We start from the raw sequence: 20,828 nt of genomic DNA on the forward strand, positions 1-20,828 counted from the left end.
TTTCATACGGATTTCCAGACCTCAACTTATCTTCCATGAAGACATTTGAACATGGGGAGATAAGTCTAGATGAGATTCATGCTAATTAAACACTGTAACAGGACCAAAGTAGTCAGCCCTGCAGGGTGCTAGATAGAAAGCCAATGAACCCCAAAACCCAAATATCTTGAGTTTTTGCTGGTTCTACCATTGCTAGTATGTGATTTGGGGATAAATCAAGCAAAAATCTCTAAACCTGGTTGTTTGTTTTGTAGAGACAGGGCTTCAGATATCCTGGGCTGTTTCCTTGAACTTCTGATCCTACTGCTTCCACTCTCAAGCTGGAATTACAGGCATAAACTACACCTGGCTCAACAAGCAGTTTTACCCACTGAAGCCTCCTAGCCGCCCAGCACTCCTTTTCTTTTTAAAGTAACATTAGGTTAGCATACAAAGTATTGGGTTTCATCATGACATTTGCATAACTATGTGCCACTATATTTTGTTCTCAATTGTTACCCTCTCTGGTTCCCGTTCCCTCCAGCTAGTTGATGAAGGGCCAATTTATTTGCTCATCTATTTGTCTTTTGATTGGGCTTCCACTGTTTCTACATAAATAATGCCCAAAGTATATTACCTTATTTCTATTTTTGGTTTCATTAAAATGGAATAGTAACTGAAACATCTAAGAAAGAAAATCATACACAGAATCAAGATTTTTTTTTTTTTTGGTTTTACGAGACAGGGTTTCTCTGTATTGTTTTGTTTTGGAGGCTGTCGGTCCAGCCTGGCCTTGAACTCAGAGATCCTGCCTGCCTCTGCCTCCCGAGTGCTAGGATTAAAGGCGTGCGAATCGAGATTTTTTTGTTACTGTTTTAAGTTTTTGTTATGTTAGTTACATGTAAATAACAATTTGCTATTTTGTGTGTGTACAGCATAAACAGTTATGGGGGTCAAGGGTGATTAATTCTTGGCAGCAGCTCGTGGCCTCCATCACATCACTAACATTTCTCAGTCCCCCTACTTCTTTGGCACAGATGTGTCCCCATCCTCTACCTAATGAACTTGAACACCCACTTGTCCTTGAAGACCTTGAGTACAAAGCCACACGCCTCCACGATCATGTCCAGCAGGAATCTGGTGTGTTCAGTACCTCCTCCCCACCCCCACCCCCATGGCATGGGTTACTCCCCAGCTTGCTGATATTCTTTGTTACCTTGTAGCCCCTGTTGAGACCCATGGCCATGAAGTAGCAAAGGGTGATGGATGCTGTTCTCCGATTGGTGGCCACCAAAGGAAGTTTGATTTATTAGGTCATTCTAAACCATTCAACTTAGTAGTCATAGAAGCAAATTATCACTTGTGTATTTCATTCATTTATATAATATGTAACCAACTTATTTAATTTAAATAACAAATAAAACAATGTTATGCAACCACTGTAGGAACCAAAGAACATGAGCATGGAGAATATTCAAAGCAAGGTGGGCAATGGGCAAGAGTCAGGCACGCTCTGTCCAAAGATGCAAACAGAGACTGTAAAGAGCTTTCACAAGGTTATTTACCCAATTTTTCAGATCAGGAGACTGAGGCTTAGAAAGGTCCTTGTTTAACAAATGACTTTTATGAGAAGCTTAAACAGAAATATAAGGAAGTTAATTCAACCATGTCAAGGTCAGAGAAACCTTGGACATAGTGATGGTGACTTGTAGGACACCAGAAGAAAATCAGACAAATGAACATCCCAGACAGAAAAGGCAGGCAGTAAAGCCTCCGAAACAAAAGAAACTGTGGTGATATTTTGTTTATGATCTAACAAATAAAGCTTGCCTGAAGATCAGAGTGGAAAGCTAGCCACAGCTATAGAGGCCAGGCAGTGGTGGTACACATCTTTAATCCCAGCACTTGGGAGACAAAGGCAGATGGATCTCTGTTAGTTCAAGGCTACCCTGAGCTACATGAAATTGATCCAGTCTAAAGAAACAAAACTCACACAAAGATAATCCCAGCACTAAAGAGGAAAATAGGGAAGGAGTACTCGGTGAGTCTGAGGTTTGATGGATCACCCCTTTGGTCTGAGCATTGGTAGAGGTGAGAACTCCCTAAAGCTAGTCACTTTGCTTCTCTGATCTTCATTCAGCTTTAACCCATTATCTGTTTCTGGGTTTTTGTTATTAATACCAACTATTATTTGTGCTACAACAACAAAAAAAAACCAATTAGTTCAGTCAGCCTGCAAAACTGAAGCCTAAGATTCAGGAATAGAGTTGTAGGAAGGAGATAAAGTGTGCTCAACAGTTTAAATTGACTTAAAGGATAGTAGAAGGTAGGAGCCATGGGGTGACTGTTCTCAAAGGAGTAAGACAATCAGATGTGGATTACATAAAAACCATTGCCAAACCGGAATGAAGAATGGGATACCAGTTTGAGACCCGGGAGATGAATGCAGGGACAGTGATGAGGAAGGACCTGAATGAGCAAGTGTTGGTGACATCCCCCTCATAGTGATTTCTTTACCCAGAGTCTGTGGGCCCTCAAATATTGGGAAAGACTAAGGTAGGAATATCTCCCAAGACACGCATGGCTTTTAGGATTGACCTAAATGGTCAATGACAGAGAAAATGTGGGATCAGGTGGGCAGTGCAGTCTGATGGAGGGAGACACACCATCAGACTGGAAACTGGATGTTTATTATTTAAGAGGCAGGTTAGCTCATCTCTAGCTAGTATTGGTGTTGTGTGTTGGGGGTGGGGGTGTCTCTGTAAGGGAGTGGCCTCAGATTGGAGTCATCAGAGAGGAGAAAGCTGTGGTTGACACTTTCTGAACACAGCCAGTTTCCATACTCAGCAGGAAGAAAGTCCTGTCATTCACATGCGTCTGAGACATTAGGTCCTTGATAGGGCTGTACTCATCAACAACATACACTCAGGACTTTGCTCCCCAGAGGTATCACTACAAGGGTGTTCTAGATGACCTCACCTGGTTTAAAACTGAAATTGTTTTGGGTAACCTTCAGCACCTGCCCACTCTTCTCACATGTAGTCATAAGAACAGAGTTACACTCATTAAGTGTAGCCACCTCCATCAAGACACTGTAGAGTCGCTGGGCGTTGGTGGTGCACGCCTTTAATCCCAGCACTCGGGAGGCAGAGGCAGGCGGATCTCTGTGAGTTCGAGGCCAGCCTGGTCTACAGAGTGAGTTCCAGGACAGCCTCCAAAACAATACAGAGAAACCCTGTCTCGAAAAACCAAAAAAAAAAAAAAAAAAAGAAAGAAAGAAAGAAAGACACTGTAGAGTCACAATGTGCATTTAAAGTGCTTTCTCTGGAGTCAGGTTACAGCTCACTGATGGAGTGCTCATCTGAAACCCACAAGGCACCAGGTGTGATTCCCAACACCACTACACAAATCACTCAAAAAACTGTCTCTGAAAATTAATCAAAGAAGTAGTACTTGAAATCTCAGTGATCCGATTGTAAATACCTAGTGCAACGTACTGTTCCCTATCAAAATCAATCCGTTCTAGAAGCTTCAATTACATTGCTGGCTAATACTTGCAGTACTGTTGAGTCTTCTGGGTGTGTCTGTGAGAGCATGCCAGTAGGCAATCGTGTGGTACTACACTTCTAGTGAAAGACCCCTACCCAGGAACCCCTAGGAAAAGAAAAGCAAGGCCAGGCCATTGCCTAAATGGAAAAACCCAGACAGGTGTCTCACCCTCAAAACAGGATGTCTCTAATCACTATAGCAATCATGAGACCCGGATACTAATTGCTGAAGCGTGCTGGGAACTTTCATATGACAATACTAGAAAACCTAGTCCTTGGCAACTACCCTGGCCCCCAATTGTGTCTGATCACTGTAGCAATCATAGAACCCGGATCCTAATTGTTGAAGCATGCCGGGGTCTTTCATGTAGGAAATCTAGTCCTTGGCAACTACCCCTGCCCCCCCCAGATGATCTCAGCCCATGCTTCAGTAGCCAATAAAATACCTGTTGCTATGCTGATACTTATGTAATCATTAAAACTCCATAAATAGTGTACTCCCTACAAGCCCGGTATGTTCTGCACCCGAGTTGCAGTAGCATCCGCAGGCGCCTGTGTACCCAATAAATCGCCTCTTGCATTTGCATCCAGTGGTCTGGCCCCGTCCTTGGGCAGAGGATTCAGTCCGGTGCCTGGCACTTTGATGCCGAGGTTTTACATTGGAGGTCCCACCGAGATATCTGCCCCAGGACAGCCAGTGCCACCGGGAGGTAAGCTAGCCGCCGGCACCCAATCCACTTTGTGCTTTGTTATGTATATGTATGTTGATCTGTCTCCGCGCAGCGTTTGAAAGGTAGGCTACGTAGCCAGTCAGTAATCAGAGGCGGCTTGAGAAGGAGCTGACGAGCTCAAGACTTCTCCCCCGCCACCCTGGCAGACGTGCCAGGGATCTGGGAGCTCAGTTTTTTTAAAAGCTCATTACGTATCCAACGGATACGTTGGCCCGTCTGAATATTTACTTTCGGTGCTCCGCCGAAAGCACGCAGCGTGTCTGGTCGTGAGTTGCTTAATTGTGTCATATTTGTCTTGTTTGTCTGCTTGTCTTTGTGTTTTTAGTTTTCTGTTTCAAGCATGGGACAAACCATAACCACCCCTCTGAGCCTTACTTTAAATCATTGAAATAAAGTGCAGACCCGCGCCTCTAACCAGTCAATGAACGTCAAAAAGAGAAATTGGCAATTTTACTGCACATCTGAATGGCCAACTTTTGATGTGGGCTGGCCACGGGATGGGACTTTTAACCTAGAAATTATCTTACAGGTTAAGGATCGGGTCTTTGATAAGGAACCCCATGGACACTTGGACCAAATAGCATACATTGTTGTTTGGGAAAATTTGGCTACAGACCCTCCGACATGGGCAGCCCCGTTTGTGACTCTCCGACCTCCTCCGAAGGCGGTCTCGGAGAAACCATCGGCTCCTCCCCTCCCTCCTTCTTCACCCTTGGTCCCTGTCCCGGCTCCAGATCATCACCTCTATCCTGTTCTAGAGAAGAACTCCCCCTCTAAACCCCCTAAGTCTAAACCTGTACTACCCCCAGATGACTCGGTTCTCATAGACTTGCTTACAGAAGAACCACCACCATATCAGCCAGCTCCACCCCTTCCCGCCCGAGCAGCTTGGGATAAGGAGGAAGGAAAAAGACCAGATAACACAACCCCCACACTGGGCGAGGAGGAATCAGACTCCCCAGTAGCTGGGAGGCTGAGAGGGAAAAGGGAACCCACCCAGTCAGGGGGAACCTCTAGAGCTTTCCCCTTGCGCCAAACGGGGGGCCCAGGGAACCAATACCAGTATTGGCCTTTTTCTGCCTCTGACTTGTACAATTGGAGATCTCACAACCCCTCTTTTTCCAAGGATCCTATGGTTCTCACAAACCTGATTGAATCGATCCTTATAACCCACCAGCCCACATGGGACGATTGTCAGCAGCTTTTACAGGCACTCTTAACTTCAGAAGAAAAACAAAGAGTGTTCCTGGAGGCCATGAAGAACGTCCCGGGCGATGATGGGCGACCCACTCAACTCCCCAATGAAATTGATGCTGCTTTTCCCTTAACTCGCCCTGAATGGGATTTCAACACGGCTGAAGGTAGGGGACACCTACGTCTTTACCGCCAGTTATTAATAATGGGTCTTCATGGCGCTGGACACCGACCTACCAATTTGGCTCAGGTAAGACAGGTTAGTCAGGGAATGGAGGAGACTCCTACTGCCTTTCTGGAGCGTCTGAAAGAGGCCTACCGGATGTACACCCCCCTTCGACCCTAAAAGTGATGCACAAAGGGGCAATGTACTGATGACCTTCATATGGCAATCGGCACCAGATATCCGCAATAAGTTGCAGAGACTAGACAATCTGCAAGATTATACCTTGCCTAATTTATTAAAAGAGACAGAGAAGGTTTTCAACAAAAGAGAAACTCCTAAAAAAAAGAAAAAAAGACTTAAAAAATTACAGGAGGAAAGAGAGGAAAGACTAAAAAAAAAATAAAAAAAAAAAAAGATCAAAAACGCCATAGGGAACTTAGTAAACTCTTGGCCACCGTAGTACAGAATAACACAGGCACAGGGAGACAGGAAAGGAAGGGAGATATAAGGAGGCCCCGGGTGGATCGAGACCAATGTGCCTACTGCAAAGAAAAGGGTCATTGGATCAGAGACTGCCCAAATCGACCAAGGGGGCCAAAAAGAAGGCCTGACCAACAAGCCCAGTTACTAGCCCTCGGTGAAGACTGAGGAAGTCAGGGCCAGCTGCGCCCCCCCTGAGCCCCGGATAACTTTACAAGTTGGGGAGCAACGCATCACCTTTCTAGTGGACACTGGAGCTCAACACTCAGTGCTCACTAGTACCCAAGGACCCCTGAGCAGCCGAACTGCCTGGGTACAAGGGGCTACCGGAGAAAAGCAGTATCACTGGACCACGGAAAGGAAAGTTCACCTGGCCTCAGGTAAAGTCTCCCACTCCTTTCTACATGTTCCTGATTGCCCCTATCCGCTCCTGGGGAGAGACTTATTGACCAAGCTAAGAGCCCAAATACATTTCGAAGGATCAAGGGCCACCATATCAGGCCCTAACGGGACCCCCCTCCAGGTCCTCACCCTACAATTGGAGGACGAGTACCGACTTTTCGATCCACCACTCAAACCAACTAAAAATCTGGAGTACTGGATCAAAAGGTATCCCTTGGCCTGGGCAGAGACTGGGGGGATGGGGCTAGCAAGGTGGCAACCGCCCCTTGTTATAAACTTAAAAACAACAGCAACCCCAGTCTCCATAAAGCAGTATCCCATGACCAAGGAGGCCTATAAAGGGATAAAGCCACACATAAAAAGACTCTTGGACCAGGGGATATTAACCCCCTGCCGTTCCCCTTGAAACACTCCCCTCCTTCCTGTCAAGAAACCAGGAACAGGGGATTACCGCCCAGTCCAAGACCTCAGAGAGGTCAATAAAAGGGTGGAAGACATCCACCCCACAGTGCCTAATCCTTACAACCTGCTGAGCACTTTGCCACCGACACATCAATGGTATACTGTCCTTGACCTAAAGGACACATTTTTTTGTTTAAGGCTCAGTGCAAAGTCAGCCCTTGTTTGCATTTGAATGGAAAGACCCTACATTAGGAGTATCAGGGCAATTGACCCGGACCCGATTGCCACAAGGGTTCAAAAATAGCCCCACCCTCTTCGATGAGGCCCTCCACCACGACTTGGCAGATTTTCGCATCAGACATCCATCATTGATCCTGCTTCAATATGTGGATGATATTCTGTTGGCTGCCACCAACGAGGAGAACTGTCATACAGGTACCGAGGCCCTCCTATTGACCCTGGGGCAGTTGGGATACCGGGCTTCCGCAAAGAAAGCCCAGATCTGTCGGGAAAAAGTTACTTATTTGGGGTATAAACTTCAAAACGGTCAGAGATGACTAACCACCGCACGCAAGGAGACCATATCCCGCATCCCAACCCCCCAAAGCTCCCGCCAGTTGCGGGAGTTTCTGGGGACAGCCGGGTTTTGCCGGCTATGGAATCCGGGGTTCACTGAAATGGCAACACCCCTTTACAAGCTAACTAAATCAGACACCCCCTTCGTTTGGGCGGAAGAACACCAACAGGCCTTTGATGACATTAAACAAGCTTTACTTTCCTCCCCGGCCCTGGGCCTGCCTGACCTAACTAAGCCCTTTAAACTCTATGCGGATGAGAGGCAGGGCTTTGCTAAAGGAGTTTTGACACAAAGACTCGGACCCTGGAGGCGCCCTATTACATACTTATCAAAAAAGCTGGACCCAGTTGCAGCAGGGTGGCCTCCATGCCTAACCCACTACCAGTCCCTGCTCCTGGATGCTGACAGGATCCAGTTTGGGCCAGCTGTCACCCTTAACCCGGCGACCCTGCTGCCCTTGCCAGTAGGGCCCACATCTCACGACTGCCAACAGATCCTTGCGGAAACGCACGGAACTCGGCCTGATCTGACCGATCAGCCGCTTAAGGATACAGACTTCACTTGGTACACGGACGGCAGTAGCTATCTACTGAATGGAGAGCGGCGGGCAGGGGCAACAGTAGCGGACGCCACCCAGGTAATCTGGGCCAGCGCACTTCCAGCTGGCACCTCCGCTCAACGTGCGGAATTGATTGCCCTAACCCAAGCACTCCAGATGGCAGCAGGTAAGAAACTCAATGTTTACACTGATAGCCGGTATGCCTTTGCTACAGCCCACATACATGGGGAAATATACAAGAGGAGAGTGAAAGACCCCAAGCGGGGGACTTTCACGGGAGGGAGACCCGAACCCAAGGAGCAGCGAGACCACGAGCTTGGATGCAACAGCAAGAGGCTTTATTTGCACACGGGTACCCGGGCGTCTCAGTCTTGGGGGGCTGAGCGCCCCGAGCTGGGGACTCAGGGGTCCTTTTATAGCAAAAAGCGGAGTACAGAAGCAAGAAGCCTAGTTACAGGACCCTGATTGGACAATGAGGCCGGGGCTCACAGAATGAGGGCTATTGAGGTTTCTCTCAGAACTCAAGTCTCGGCCTTGGCCCTATCTAAGGAACAATAGGTCTCTGTGCCTGCCCAATCTTGCTGGGCTGGCTATGCGGACGCTATGCAGATAGCAGACACCTGTGTCCTGCCTGGACAGAGATAGTAGTGACTATTCAGCTGTAAAGACCTTGAGCTGAGCTTCTTTCTGATCAAAAAAATGACTATTCGGCCGAGCTGTGGGGAAAGGAATTTTCCATAGGCCTCAGCCACCTGTGCTGGGCCGGGGTCTTTCATTCCCCCATTGCTCTTGTAACTGAATGAAATCTTTCATTCAGAGGTTTCTGCCATCTCGAAATCCCTTTGCTTTAGCTGCTGGTATTGTTGAGTCAAAACCAGTGATTGTACAATTGATAACCTTTCCTTTATAAACTGGATTAATCTGTTTAAGATGCATGGCCCAAACATCAGAATCAGCAATATAATGATCAGGGGTCCCATAATGGTGGATATGAGAGTTGAATACCAAGGGGACCTGTTATACCAGTTCTGAAACCATCCCTGTTGGGACTCAATTAATTGGTGGTACTTTTGGCGTCTTTCTTTTATTTTAGCCAGGTTATCTCTTACCACTCCGGTATGGTCTGCGTAAAAGCAGCATTCTTCTTTAAGGGCCGCACAAATTCCCCCCTGCTGTAAAAATAAGAGGTCTAGTCCCCTTCTGTTTTGGAGGGCTACTTCTGCCAGGGAGGACAGAGACTTCTCCAGGGCAGCGACAGATTCCTCTAAAGACCGAATATCTGCACGCATTACTTGTTGTAGGAGTTGGAACTGTTTAGTTTCCTGCAGTGCGGCAGTACCGGTTCCTATTCCTGCTGCTATGCCTCCCATGGTTAATCCTCCTAGTAGGATGGCAGTAGTGATGGAGATAGGTTCCCTCTCACTGCGGCCAGTTCTTATCAAGTCATAGTCAGAGGGGTGGTAAATTACCTTAGGCCATAATTCAATCAGAACACAATAGTCAACGGTGGCATCTAGTACCGTGGTGGAGACACAAGGGGTTAATCCAGTGTTGCATGCCCAATATGTCCCATTGGGGGCTATCAAGTAGCGGCCACTTTGGGGCAAAGGCTCAGTGGCATTGCATAGTCCTTGATGCGTGGCGGGGACGTTACCTATACATAGCCCCTTTCCAGACACTTCTGAGATGGTCAATTTATGTTGCATGGCTGTCCCACAAAGAGCCACGGCTGTGGCCTGATTTGTATATTCGCCCACAACCGCTAAGCCTTCATAATAGGGAGGTTGCGGAGTCAGACAAAGCCAGCATTCCTTAGTCTTATCTGGGCGAGTTAAATTCAGAGTGGCATATGTCCCTTTGATCAGGGCTAATATTCTATCTCCCGTGCCTTCAAGGGGGGGACCCGAGGAGGGGGGTTTGGGAGTGCTTTCTGTAGGCGCGGGAGCGGCTGTGGTTTTAGGCAGGGTCAGGGGCCTGGTATCAGCCTTGGGCATGAGTAGGCTAGGCTGCTTTTGATCAGCAAGGACCTGGTTAGGGCCTATGGCCTGTGGATTGACAGGAGCCACCTTACATCTGATTGTAAAGATTACTCCCCTGTCTGGCCCGTATAGATACCAACGCAAACCCCAGGTATACCCAGTCTGCCAGTCCGGGGCTTGCTTTCCCTGCGCAGTGAAGGAAATGGCAAGGGGCATACCTATCATTCCAGATTGTCTTTTGTCCCAGCCTCTGCGTACTTGTATTTTATCCCAGGATGAGGATGGCCTCCAATACGCATCCCCTGTAGTCTCGCACCCCCAAGCTGCACAGAAAAAGGAATCATGTCCCCCACATTTCCGGGCCTGTTGCCAGGTACGTCCATCTTGGGGGCAGACATAGAAGTCCTGTGAATGTAGCTGCTCTCTGGCTCTGCGACTAACACACCCGGGGGTGGTTTCTCTAGAGTCCATGAATATGAATGTACGTCGACGTCTGTAAAGGTGGGAACCACTGGCGCATGCCTTTGGGTGGCAATGGGGAATGTCCCAAGTGTCCAACCCTGCTACTAAATCACAAAATTCAGGCCATAGAGTAGGCCACCATGTCCCAAGTGCATGTGGTTCCGTGACAGCATAAATGACCTCCCCCATCTGGGAGAGAACCTCCCAGGTTAATTTATAAATGGTATGGGGACTGGAGGCCACACCAGTGTCTGATTTTATGAGGAGGGCTATTAGCAGGAGGGAGAGGAGCGGGTAAGTTTTATTTTTAAAGGATTTTGAGTGCGTTGAGCTTTCCATCCTGAGTCCGGATCCTCAGGGAAGGCAGCTTTTACGTGCGAGGCGTGTATCCAAGCAGCAATCCCGTCCACCTTGAGAGCAGTAGGGGTGGTCAACAGGACCGTGTATGGTCCCTTCCAGCGGGGTTCAAGGTTCTTAGCCTGGTGGCGCCGGACCCAAACGCTGTCTCCCACGTGGTAGGAGTGAGGGACGATAGGGTGTCTCCTCTGGTCTCGGTAGGCTTGGGCCAGAGGCTTCCAGACTTCCTGCTGAACCAGCTGGAGTGCCTGCAGGTGAGCTTGAAGAGAGGAGGAATTGGCATAGTCAGAAATATCTTGGTCAAAGAACTGAACAAAGGGAATGGTGGTTCCATATAGAATTTCAAAAGGGGTGAGGCCATGGGGGCCCGGTGTATTCCGGGCACGATAGAGGGCAAGGGGGAGCAAGAGGACCCAGTCTTTAGTGCCAGCTGCCAGCGATAATTTAGTTATAGTCTCCTTAATGGTTCTATTCATACGCTCTACCTGCCCTGAACTTTGGGGTCGATAAGCACAATGTAATTTCCAATCAATCCCCAACAAGGTGGCCACAGACTGACTTACCTGAGAAACAAAGGCAGGCCCGTTGTCTGTCCCCAATACCTGTGGCATTCCATAACGGGGGAAGATTTCTTCAAGAAGTTTCTTGGTGACCACCTTTGCTGTCTCGTGCTTGGTGGGGTAGGCTTCAGTCCATCCCGAGAAGGTGTCAACAAAAACCAGGAGGTACTTGTATCCATATTTTCCTGGTTTAATTTCTGTGAAATCTATTTCCCAATGCACCCCAGGCCGGTGCCCACGAGCTCGAGTCCCCATGGGTAGCTTTAGCCTGGTCATATTGACGCGGGCGCAGGCGTCACATTGTTCAGTCACTTGTTTTATTATTTCTTCTATTCCCAACAGGTGGCGAGTATTTTCTTCCCGGGCTAACAGTTCTCTCATTTTCCTGGAGCTCAAATGAGTGAGTTTGTGTAGGCTGTTAACCAGATATCTAGTCATTAGGCGGGGAAGGACAGTTTTTCCTTGATAGGTCCAGAGACCATCACGTACTCGGGTCGCCCCCAGTCTTTTCATGGCTTTGATGTCTTTTATCTCATAGTCCCATGACGGGGAGGTCTTCTCGGAAGCCTCATTAGTTACAGGGACTACAGCTGCCTGGAGGAGGTGACTGCTGCTTTCCAAAGCCAGGGCAGCCTCCCGGGCGGCCAGGTCTGCCCTCCGGTTTCCCCGGGCGACTGGACTGTCACCTTTCTGATGCCCTGGGCAATGTATAATACTGAGGGCGGTTGGCAAGTGCAGAGCCTCTAAGAGGGCCAGGATTTCCTTTTTGTTTTTAATGTCTCTGCCCTCTGAGGTCAATAGCCCCCTTCGCCTATAAATTTCACCATGGATGTGAGCGGTGGCAAAAGCATAGCGGCTGTCTGTATAGACAGTGAGTTTCTTACCTTCTGCCAGTCTCAGGGCCTGTGTCAAGGCAATCAGTTCTGCTCGTTGAGCCGATGTTCCTGGCGGCAGGGCCTCGGCCCAAATTGTTTCTGACTCAGTTGTCACTGCAGCACCGGCCTTCCGCTCCCCTTGATGTACAAAGCTGCTTCCGTCCGTGAACCAGACAAGGTCAGGGTTGGGAAGGGGTTGATCCGTGAGGTCAGCTCTCGTCCCATGGACCTCGGCCAGGACCTGCAAGCAGTCATGAGTCTCTGCTTCCCCGGGGAGGGGAAGCAGCGAGGCGGGGTTCAGGGTCACCGGAGCCCCGAAGTGAATTCGGTCCTTGTCCAGCAACAGAGTCTGGTAATGAGTCATCCTGGCATTGGTGAGCCAGCGGCCCGGTGGCTGTCTGATGACTGCCTCCATAGCATGGGGGGGCATAGATAGTCAAAGGCTGCCCCAAAGTCAATTTGTGAGAGTCCTTTATGAGAACTGTGGTGGCGGCGATCATGCGGAGACATGGGGGCCATCCTGACGCTACGGGGTCTAATCTCTTAGATAGGTAGGCAACTGGTCGTCTCCAGGGCCCAAGTTTTTGAGTTAGGACCCCCTTCGCATAACCTTCTTGCTCAGCCACGAATAAGTCAAAGGGTTTAGTCAGGTCAGGTAACCCCAGAGCTGGGGAGCAGAGCAGAGCCTTCTTGATGTCCATGAAGGCTTTTTCCTGGCTCTCCCCCCCAGTCAAAAGCAGCCCCCGTCTTGGTGAGGGGGTACAGGGGTGCTGCCATCTCCGCAAACCCGGGGATCCACAGTCTACAGAAACCTGCTGTTCCCAAGAATTCCCGCAGTTTTCGGGGGGTCTTGGGAGGAGGGATGTCAAGTATGGCCTGTTTGCGGGCTTCTGTTAGCCAACGTTTTCCATCCTGGATTTTGTACCCCAAGTAGGTGACCTGGGTCTGGCAGATTTGGGCCTTCTTGGCAGAGGCCCTGTACCCCAAGTCTCCTAAAGTCTTTAAGAGAGCTTCTGTCCCCCTAAGGCATTCCTCCTCTGTCTTGGTGGCTATCAGGATGTCATCCACATATTGTAAGAGGATGACCTCAGGGTTGAGGACTCTAAATCCGGCCAAATCCTGATGCAAGGCCTCATCAAAGAGGGTGGGGCTATTTTTGGACCCTTGGGGCAACCTAGTCCATGTAAGTTGTCCCGAGATTCCCAGGTCTGCATCCTGCCATTCAAAGGCAAATAGTGGCTGACTGTCTTTGTGTAACCGCAGGCAGAAGAAGGCATCCTTTAAATCCAGGACTGAGTACCAAACATAGTCAGGTGGCAGTCCACTCAGGAGGTTATAGGGATTGGGGACCGTGGGGTGTATGTCCTCAACCCGCTTATTGACTTCCCGGAGGTCCTGGACCGGCCTATAGTCATTGGTTCCAGGCTTCTTGACTGGCAACAGGGGAGTGTTCCAGGGGGACCGGCAGGGGGTTAGAATGCCCTGGTCCAGTAGCCTCCTAATGTGAGGTTTGATCCCATCGCGGGCCTCCCGGGACATGGGATATTGTTTAATTGAGGCCGGGAGAGCAGATGCCTTTAAATGGACTATGATGGGAGCCTGCTGGAGGGCCAGTCCCATTCCTCCAGTCTCTGCCCAGGACTGGGGAAAGTCAGTCAACCAGCGGTCCTCGACCTTAAAAGAGTCATCCTTGGGCTCATGTATTCTATATTCCTCTTCTAAGGCTATGGTCAGCACCGTGAGTGGGGCCCCTTCTGGCCCCGTGACTCTTATGTTGGCTTTCTCGAAATGCACTTGAGCCTTTAACTTCGTTAGGAGGTCTCGACCCAGGAGGGGGTATGGACAGTCAGGAACATGTAAAAAGGAGTGCATCACCTTACCGGTCGCTAGGTGGAGCTGGCGGTCCGTGGTCCATCGATATTGCTTCCCACCGGTAGCTCCTTGTACCCAGGCAGTTCGTCGGCTCAGGGGGCCGGGTGACCGATTTAGAACAGAGTGTTGAGCCCCCGTGTCAACCAGGAAGGTGACTGGGCGCCCCCCTACTGGTATGGTTATCCGGGGCTCAGGGGGGGGCTCCTGGCCCTGACCTCCCTAATCTTCGAGGCTCAGGAGGTCCGAGGTCTGAGAACGGGGTTTTGGCCTTTGAAATGTCCTTCTTTGTTTCTTGTTCTTGGGGCATTCTCTAGCCCAGTGTCCTCTCTCCTTGCAATATGCACACTGGTCTCTCTCTAGGCGAGGCCCCCTTTGTCCCTTTCTCTGCCTATCCTGTCTCTGCTCTGCGACTACTGTGGCCAACAGTTTAGTCATCTCTCTATTACGCTTCTCGTCCCTCTCTTCCATTTCCTGTCTCTGACGTTCTGCCCTTTCTTGGTCCTCTTTTCTCCATCTCTCTTCCCTTTCCTCCTGTGTTTCTCTCTTATTAAAGATGCGCTCCGCCTCTTTTAATACATCTGGTAGTGTATACCCCTGTAAATTCTCTAGCCGCTGCAATTTGTTTCTAATGTCAGCGGCCGACTGCCAAATGAAGGACATGGTCAGGCTAGTAGCTTGCCCTGGGTCCTCAGGGTCATATGGAGTATACATTCTGTAAGCTTCCTTAAGCCTCTCTAAAAATGCAGCTGGGGATTCCTCTGCCTTCTGAACAATCTGTCTTACCTGGGCCAAATTGGTAGGACGTTTCCCTGCCCCTCGGAGACCCGCTACAAGCAACTGGCGATAAAGACGCAGATGGGTCCTACCTGCCTCAGTGGTGAAGTCCCAATCTGGGCGGTCGAGGGGAAAAGCAGCATCAATTTCATTTGGGAGCTGCGTAGGTTGTCCATTTGCCCCAGGAACATTCTTCCGGGCTTCAAGAAGGACCCGTTGTTTTTCCTCCGAAGTGAGGAGAACCTGTAAAAGCTGTTGGCAATCGTCCCAGGTGGGCTGGTGGGTAGTAAGTACCGACTCCAATAAATCAGTCAGTCTCACAGGATCTGCTGAAAAGGAGGGGTTATTATTTTTCCAGTTATAAAGATCAGAGGCAGAAAACGGCCAATACTGTAATTGGCCATCATGGCCCGTCCGGAGGGGCAGGGCAGTGGAATCCGGAGCGGGCTGCTCCCTGCGGCCTCGCAGTCTAGAGGCCATAAGTGAGGGCTCCGGGTCAGTGGGAGGCGAAGGTTGGGCCTGCCGGAGGAGCCTGGTACGGTGGGGGTTCCTCTGTCAGTAGATCCAACAGGAGACCGTCTTCTGGAGGGAGGACTTTGGGGGTCTCTTTTTTTCTCTTTCTGCTTAGTTACGGTGGGGTACAGGCCAGAATGGGAGGACTGAGGATACGGGGAGGGGGTCAAAGGGGGCGGAAGGGGGGGTGCGGATGGGTTGGAATTGGCGGGGGTTAGGGAAGAGGGAGAGGGGGACCCTCCGGGGTGCACAAAGGGACGCACCCAGGCAGGAGGGTTATGAACTAACGCTTCCCAGGTGACTATGTAGGGCACTTGGTCCGGGCGGCCGTGGGGCCCAGGATCCATCACTTTCTCTTTCACCTGGAAGATAATTTGAGAGTTAAAGGTGCCATCCCGGGGCCAGCCAACATTTAAAGCTGGCCACTCGGAAGAGCAAAAGGTGATCCATTCCTTCTTGCGCACATCAACAGTCCGGTTACGAGCATACTCCTGAACCTGTGGCCAATGTGAAAGGGTCAAACTGAGCGGAGTGGTAACTGTCTGGCCCATCTTCTCGAGAGTGATGACTAAGACGAACAAACAAACAAGTAACAAAAACGAACAGATTTTCGCTGCGCGGCTTCGACGTAAAGTCGAAAGCAAAACTTCAGTTGGGCTCCAAGACGGGGGCTCCCCGCCCTAGTCCCTACCAGGATAGAAAATCCCTCTGTCAGTGGAGGTTCCCCAAACAGACGGGGCAGATTCCTAGGCATCTATCCCAAACAAACGGTTCCTTAAGAACTCCAAATACAAACGGGGCAGATTGACATCCACCCCTACAAATGAGTACTCCAAATACAAACGGGGCAGATTGACATCCACCCCTACAAATGAGTACTCCAAATACAAATGGGGCAGATTGACATCCACCCCTACAAATGAGTACTCCAAATACAAACGGGGCCCCCAAACAAAAGAGTACTCCAAACGCTACCAGGACGTCTCCTGGAGCTTACAAATGCATACAGCTGTATACTACAAACGCAGGCGCAAGAAAATAACAGGCATAGACAGACAGCAGACAACAGAACAACAGAAAATTAGTCCGGACAATTCTTACCTCCCAGAAGTGGGTCGGTGGTCCCTGGGCGGGGTCTCAATTCCAGGCCAATGCACCAAATGAAAGACCCCAAGCGGGGGACTTTCACGGGAGGGAGACCCGAACCCAAGGAGCAGCGAGACCACGAGCTTGGATGCAACAGCAAGAGGCTTTATTTACACACGGGTACCCGGGCGTCTCAGTCTTGGGGGGCTGAGCGCCCCGAGCTGGGGACTCAGGGGTCCTTTTATAGCAAAAAGCGGAGTACAGAAGCAAGAAGCCTAGTTACAGGACCCTGATTGGACAATGAGGCCGGGGCTCACAGAATGAGGGCTATTGAGGTTTCTCTCAGAACTCAAGTCTCGGCCTTGGCCCTATCTAAGGAACAATAGGTCTCTGTGCCTGCCCAATCTTGCTGGGCTGGCTATGCGGACGCTATGCAGATAGCAGACACCTGTGTCCTGCCTGGACAGAGATAGTAGTGACTATTCAGCTGTAAAGACCTTGAGCTGAGCTTCTTTCTGATCAAAAAAATGACTATTCGGCCGAGCTGTGGGGAAAGGAATTTTCCATAGGCCTCAGCCACCTGTGCTGGGCCGGGGTCTTTCAGAGAGGACTTTTAACTTCAAAAGACAAAGAGATCAAGAATAAAAATAAAATTTTAGCCCTTTTAAAAACATTATTTCTCCCAAAGAAATTAAGCATAATACACTGTCCAGGGCATCAAAAAGGGGACAGCCCTGAGGCCATAGGAAATCACAGAGCCGATGAGACAGCTAAGCAGGCAGCGCTGGGACCTCAACTGTTAACTGTCGCCGTGCCAACTGGCAAATCAATCCCTGTCTGGGAGTATACGGACGAAGACCTGGACCTCGTCCAGAGATTAGGAGCTGACTATGACTCAGTTCACAATTACTGGACCCACCAAGAAAAGACTGTAATACCCATAAAGGCAGCTAAAGAGTTAATTGAGCGCCTTCATAAGTTAACCCATTTGAGCAAGCAAAAGATAAAAACCCTATTAGAGGGGGAACCATGAGTGTGCACCTGCCACAGAAAGACATGCTGCTGCAACAAGTAACTGAAAATTGTAGGGTTTGTGCGCAGGTCAATTCAGGGAATACCAAAATTGGTCAAGGAAAGCGCCTCCGAGGTCATCGCCCTGGAAATCATTGGGAGGTAGATTTTACGGAAATCAAGCCCGGGATGTATGGTTACAGATACCTACTAGTCTTTGTAGATACTTTCTCCGGATGGGTGGAGGCCTTCCCCACCAAACACAAAACCGCGAAAATGGTCACCAAGAAGCTTCTAAAAGAAATCTTCCCCAGATACGGGATGCCACAGGTATTAGGGTCGGATAACGGGCCTGCCTTTGTCTCCCAGGTGAGTCAGTTGGTGGCTAAGCTCTTGAAAATTGATTGGAAATTACATTGTGCTTACAGACCCCAAAGTTCAGGACAGGTAAAAAAAATAAATAAAACAATTAAAAAAGTTTTAACCAAATTATCACTTAAAACTGGCTCTAAAGACTGGGTACAACTCCTGCCTCTAGCCTTATACCGGGCCAGAAACACACCTGGCCCATATGGTTTGACCCCATTTAAAATTTTATATGGGGCTCCACCCCCTGCCATCACCTTCTTTGATACTGATATTTCTGATTTTGCCACTTCCTCTTCTATGCAGGCCCATCTACAGGCCCTGCAGTTGGTGCAACAGGAGGTCTGGAAGCCAATAGCAGCGGCCTACCAGAAAGGGATAAAATCACTCTCCGTACCTCATCCCTTTAAAATCGGTGACACCGTCTGGGTCCAGAGACACCAGATCAAGAACCTAGAACCTCGCTGGAAAGGACCCTATACTGTACTTCTGACTACCCCCACTGCTTTAAAGGTAGACATCGCTGCCTAGATCCACGCCTCACACGTCAAGGCCGCCAGACCAGAGCACTGCACCGATACGCCAGCCCAAAAAAACCCAGAGTCATGGAGGCTCCAACGCTCTCAAAACCCTTTAAAGATAAGATTAATACGCCAATAATATGCTTGATTTTATTACTGCTAGCTGATGATACACTAGAGAGCCCCCATGCCATATATAAAATAACTTGAAAGATTATCAATCAGGACACCGGGGCAGTCGCTAACTCCACTACCATGCGGGGTGTTATAAATGCAACCTTTCCCCCTTTACATGTAGATCTTTGCGACCTAGTGGGTAAGCGATGGGATCACTCAGAACAAGCACTCTTCCCTGGCTATGGCTGTCAACACACGGGCCAGCACATATCCACACGCAAACTTGACATATATGTTTGCCCAGGACATAACCGTGATAAAGAACTCCAACATAGAGGTGGTGAACCGGGAGATGGGTATTGTGCTAAATGGGGATGTGAGACCACTGGGACCACCTATTGGAAACCCACTTCTTCCTGGGACTTAATCACCCTCCAGCGAGGAACTATCCCAGGGTATAATGGAGATGGCCCCTGGACTTGTGGGGGGCAGGATTGTAGACCATGCTATGATTCAAGTTCCAAACTCCAGGGCAACACCCCTGGAGAAAGATACAACCCCCTAATTATCACTTTTACTGAGGCTGCTAAACGGTCAGCATGGGATGCCCCCAAGGCCTGGGGGCTACGGCTGTATCGTACTGGAATGGACCCCGCAGCCACCTTCCTAATCTCCAGAACCATTTCCCCCACAGCTATGGCCTCTATTGGGCCAAACTCTGTGCTACTCGACCAACCGGATAGGCCATCCCAGAACCTCCCTAGACCCAAGCCAAACCCCTTGCCATCTGTCACCACCCTACCTACCCATGCTACCGGGCATAGCAATGCCACTCTACCCCCTAGACTAAAGTTCAGTTCTGCCAGTAGACTATTAAACTTAATCAGAGGAGCCCACCAAGCGTTAAACGAAACCCATCCTGATAAGGCGGAGGATTGTTGGCTCTGCTTGACAGCGGCTCCCCCTTATTATGAGGGCTTGGCATTGGACTCGGACCTTATCAGCTACACATCTCCCCCTTCCCGATGCAGCGAAACACCTAATCATAAACTAACTCTGCCCCAGGTGACTGGGCAAGGACTATGTCTTAAAAATGTTCCCAGATCGTCTCAAAAACTATGTAACCGTACAGTCTCAGTAACTCCCAGCAACTCATACCTGACCGGCCCTAACGGGACTTATTGGGCCTACAATACAGGACTAACTCCTTGCGTCTCAGTATTGGTTCTTAACATCACAGCTGATTATTGTATACTTGTCCAGCTATGGCCCCACATTACGTACCACTCCTCAGAGACTGTGCTAGGATACTTTGAAAATCGTTATCGATTCAGAAGGGAACCTGTTTCAGTAACATTAGCTCTTCTCCTGGGAGTGGGGGGGATAGCGGCTGGTATAGGGACCGGGACCACTGCCTTACTTCGGAGCAATCAAAATATACAGCTCCAGGCAGCCATGAATGAGGATCTACAGGCCTTAAAAAAATCAGTTAGAGCCCTCAAGGACTCTTTGATTTCATTATCTGAATTGGTCCTACAGAATAGGAGAGGACTAGACCTCCTATTTCTTAGACAAGGAGGCTTATGTGCCGCCCTCAAAGAAAAATGTTGTTTCTACACAGACAAAACTGGGGTAGTAACTGAAACTTTGGATAAACTCAAGGAGAGGCTGACTGTCCGTCAAAAAAATTCTAAATCTCAACAATACTGGTATGAGGGTTGGTTTAACAAATCCCCCTGGTTCGCTACATTGGTCTCTACTCTTATGGGCCCCCTAATTATTTTCATATTTGTGTTAACCTTTGGGCCCTGCATTCTCAACAAACTAGTTCAATTTATAAAATATAGATTAACAATAATTCAAGCCTTAGTCTTAACTCAACAATACCATGCCCTCAAACAGACACAACCATAAGTAAACCTTAAGTAAAGAGGGCTGGACAATAGGTAAAAGATTCTACCTATGCACAAGAACAAGGGGGTAATGAAAGACCCCTACCCAGGAACCCCTAGGAAAAGAAAAGCAAGGCCAGGCCATTGCCTAAATGGAAAAACCCAGACAGGTGTCTCACCCTCAAAACAGGATGTCTCTAATCACTATAGCAATCATGAGACCCGGATACTAATTGCTGAAGCGTGCTGGGAACTTTCATATGACAATACTAGAAAACCTAGTCCTTGGCAACTACCCTGGCCCCCAATTGTGTCTGATCACTGTAGCAATCATAGAACCCGGATCCTAATTGTTGAAGCATGCCGGGGTCTTTCATGTAGGAAATCTAGTCCTTGGCAACTACC

General features: G+C 49.1%; 2 protein-coding genes across 2 annotated transcripts; one reads left to right on the plus strand and one right to left on the minus strand.

Annotated features, from left to right (window-relative positions):
• Positions 1-10,766: 10,766 nt before the first annotated feature.
• Positions 10,767-14,350, minus strand: LOC121136764 (protein NYNRIN-like; the record flags this gene model as incomplete). The annotated part of the gene is given in 4 exon segments (XM_040737893.1): positions 10,767-11,911; positions 12,005-12,695; positions 12,697-12,996; positions 12,998-14,350. Coding segments are annotated over 4 exon segments (3,489 nt in total), but the record flags the coding sequence as incomplete, so codon positions are not given.
• Positions 14,351-17,803: 3,453 nt separating this feature from the next.
• On the plus strand, positions 17,804-20,464 carry LOC121137134 (MLV-related proviral Env polyprotein-like). Its single transcript, XM_040739060.1, has 3 exons — positions 17,804-17,896; positions 18,200-18,376; positions 18,628-20,464. Exons 1-3 carry the CDS (start codon positions 17,804-17,806, stop codon positions 20,443-20,445), a joined length of 2,088 nt encoding a protein of 695 aa, XP_040594994.1. The 3' UTR covers positions 20,446-20,464.
• The last annotated feature ends 364 nt before the right edge of the window (positions 20,465-20,828 follow it).

Source organism: Mesocricetus auratus, unplaced genomic scaffold (genome assembly GCF_017639785.1).
Source record: "Mesocricetus auratus isolate SY011 unplaced genomic scaffold, BCM_Maur_2.0 Super-Scaffold_100676, whole genome shotgun sequence".
NCBI lineage: Eukaryota > Metazoa > Chordata > Mammalia > Rodentia > Cricetidae > Mesocricetus > Mesocricetus auratus.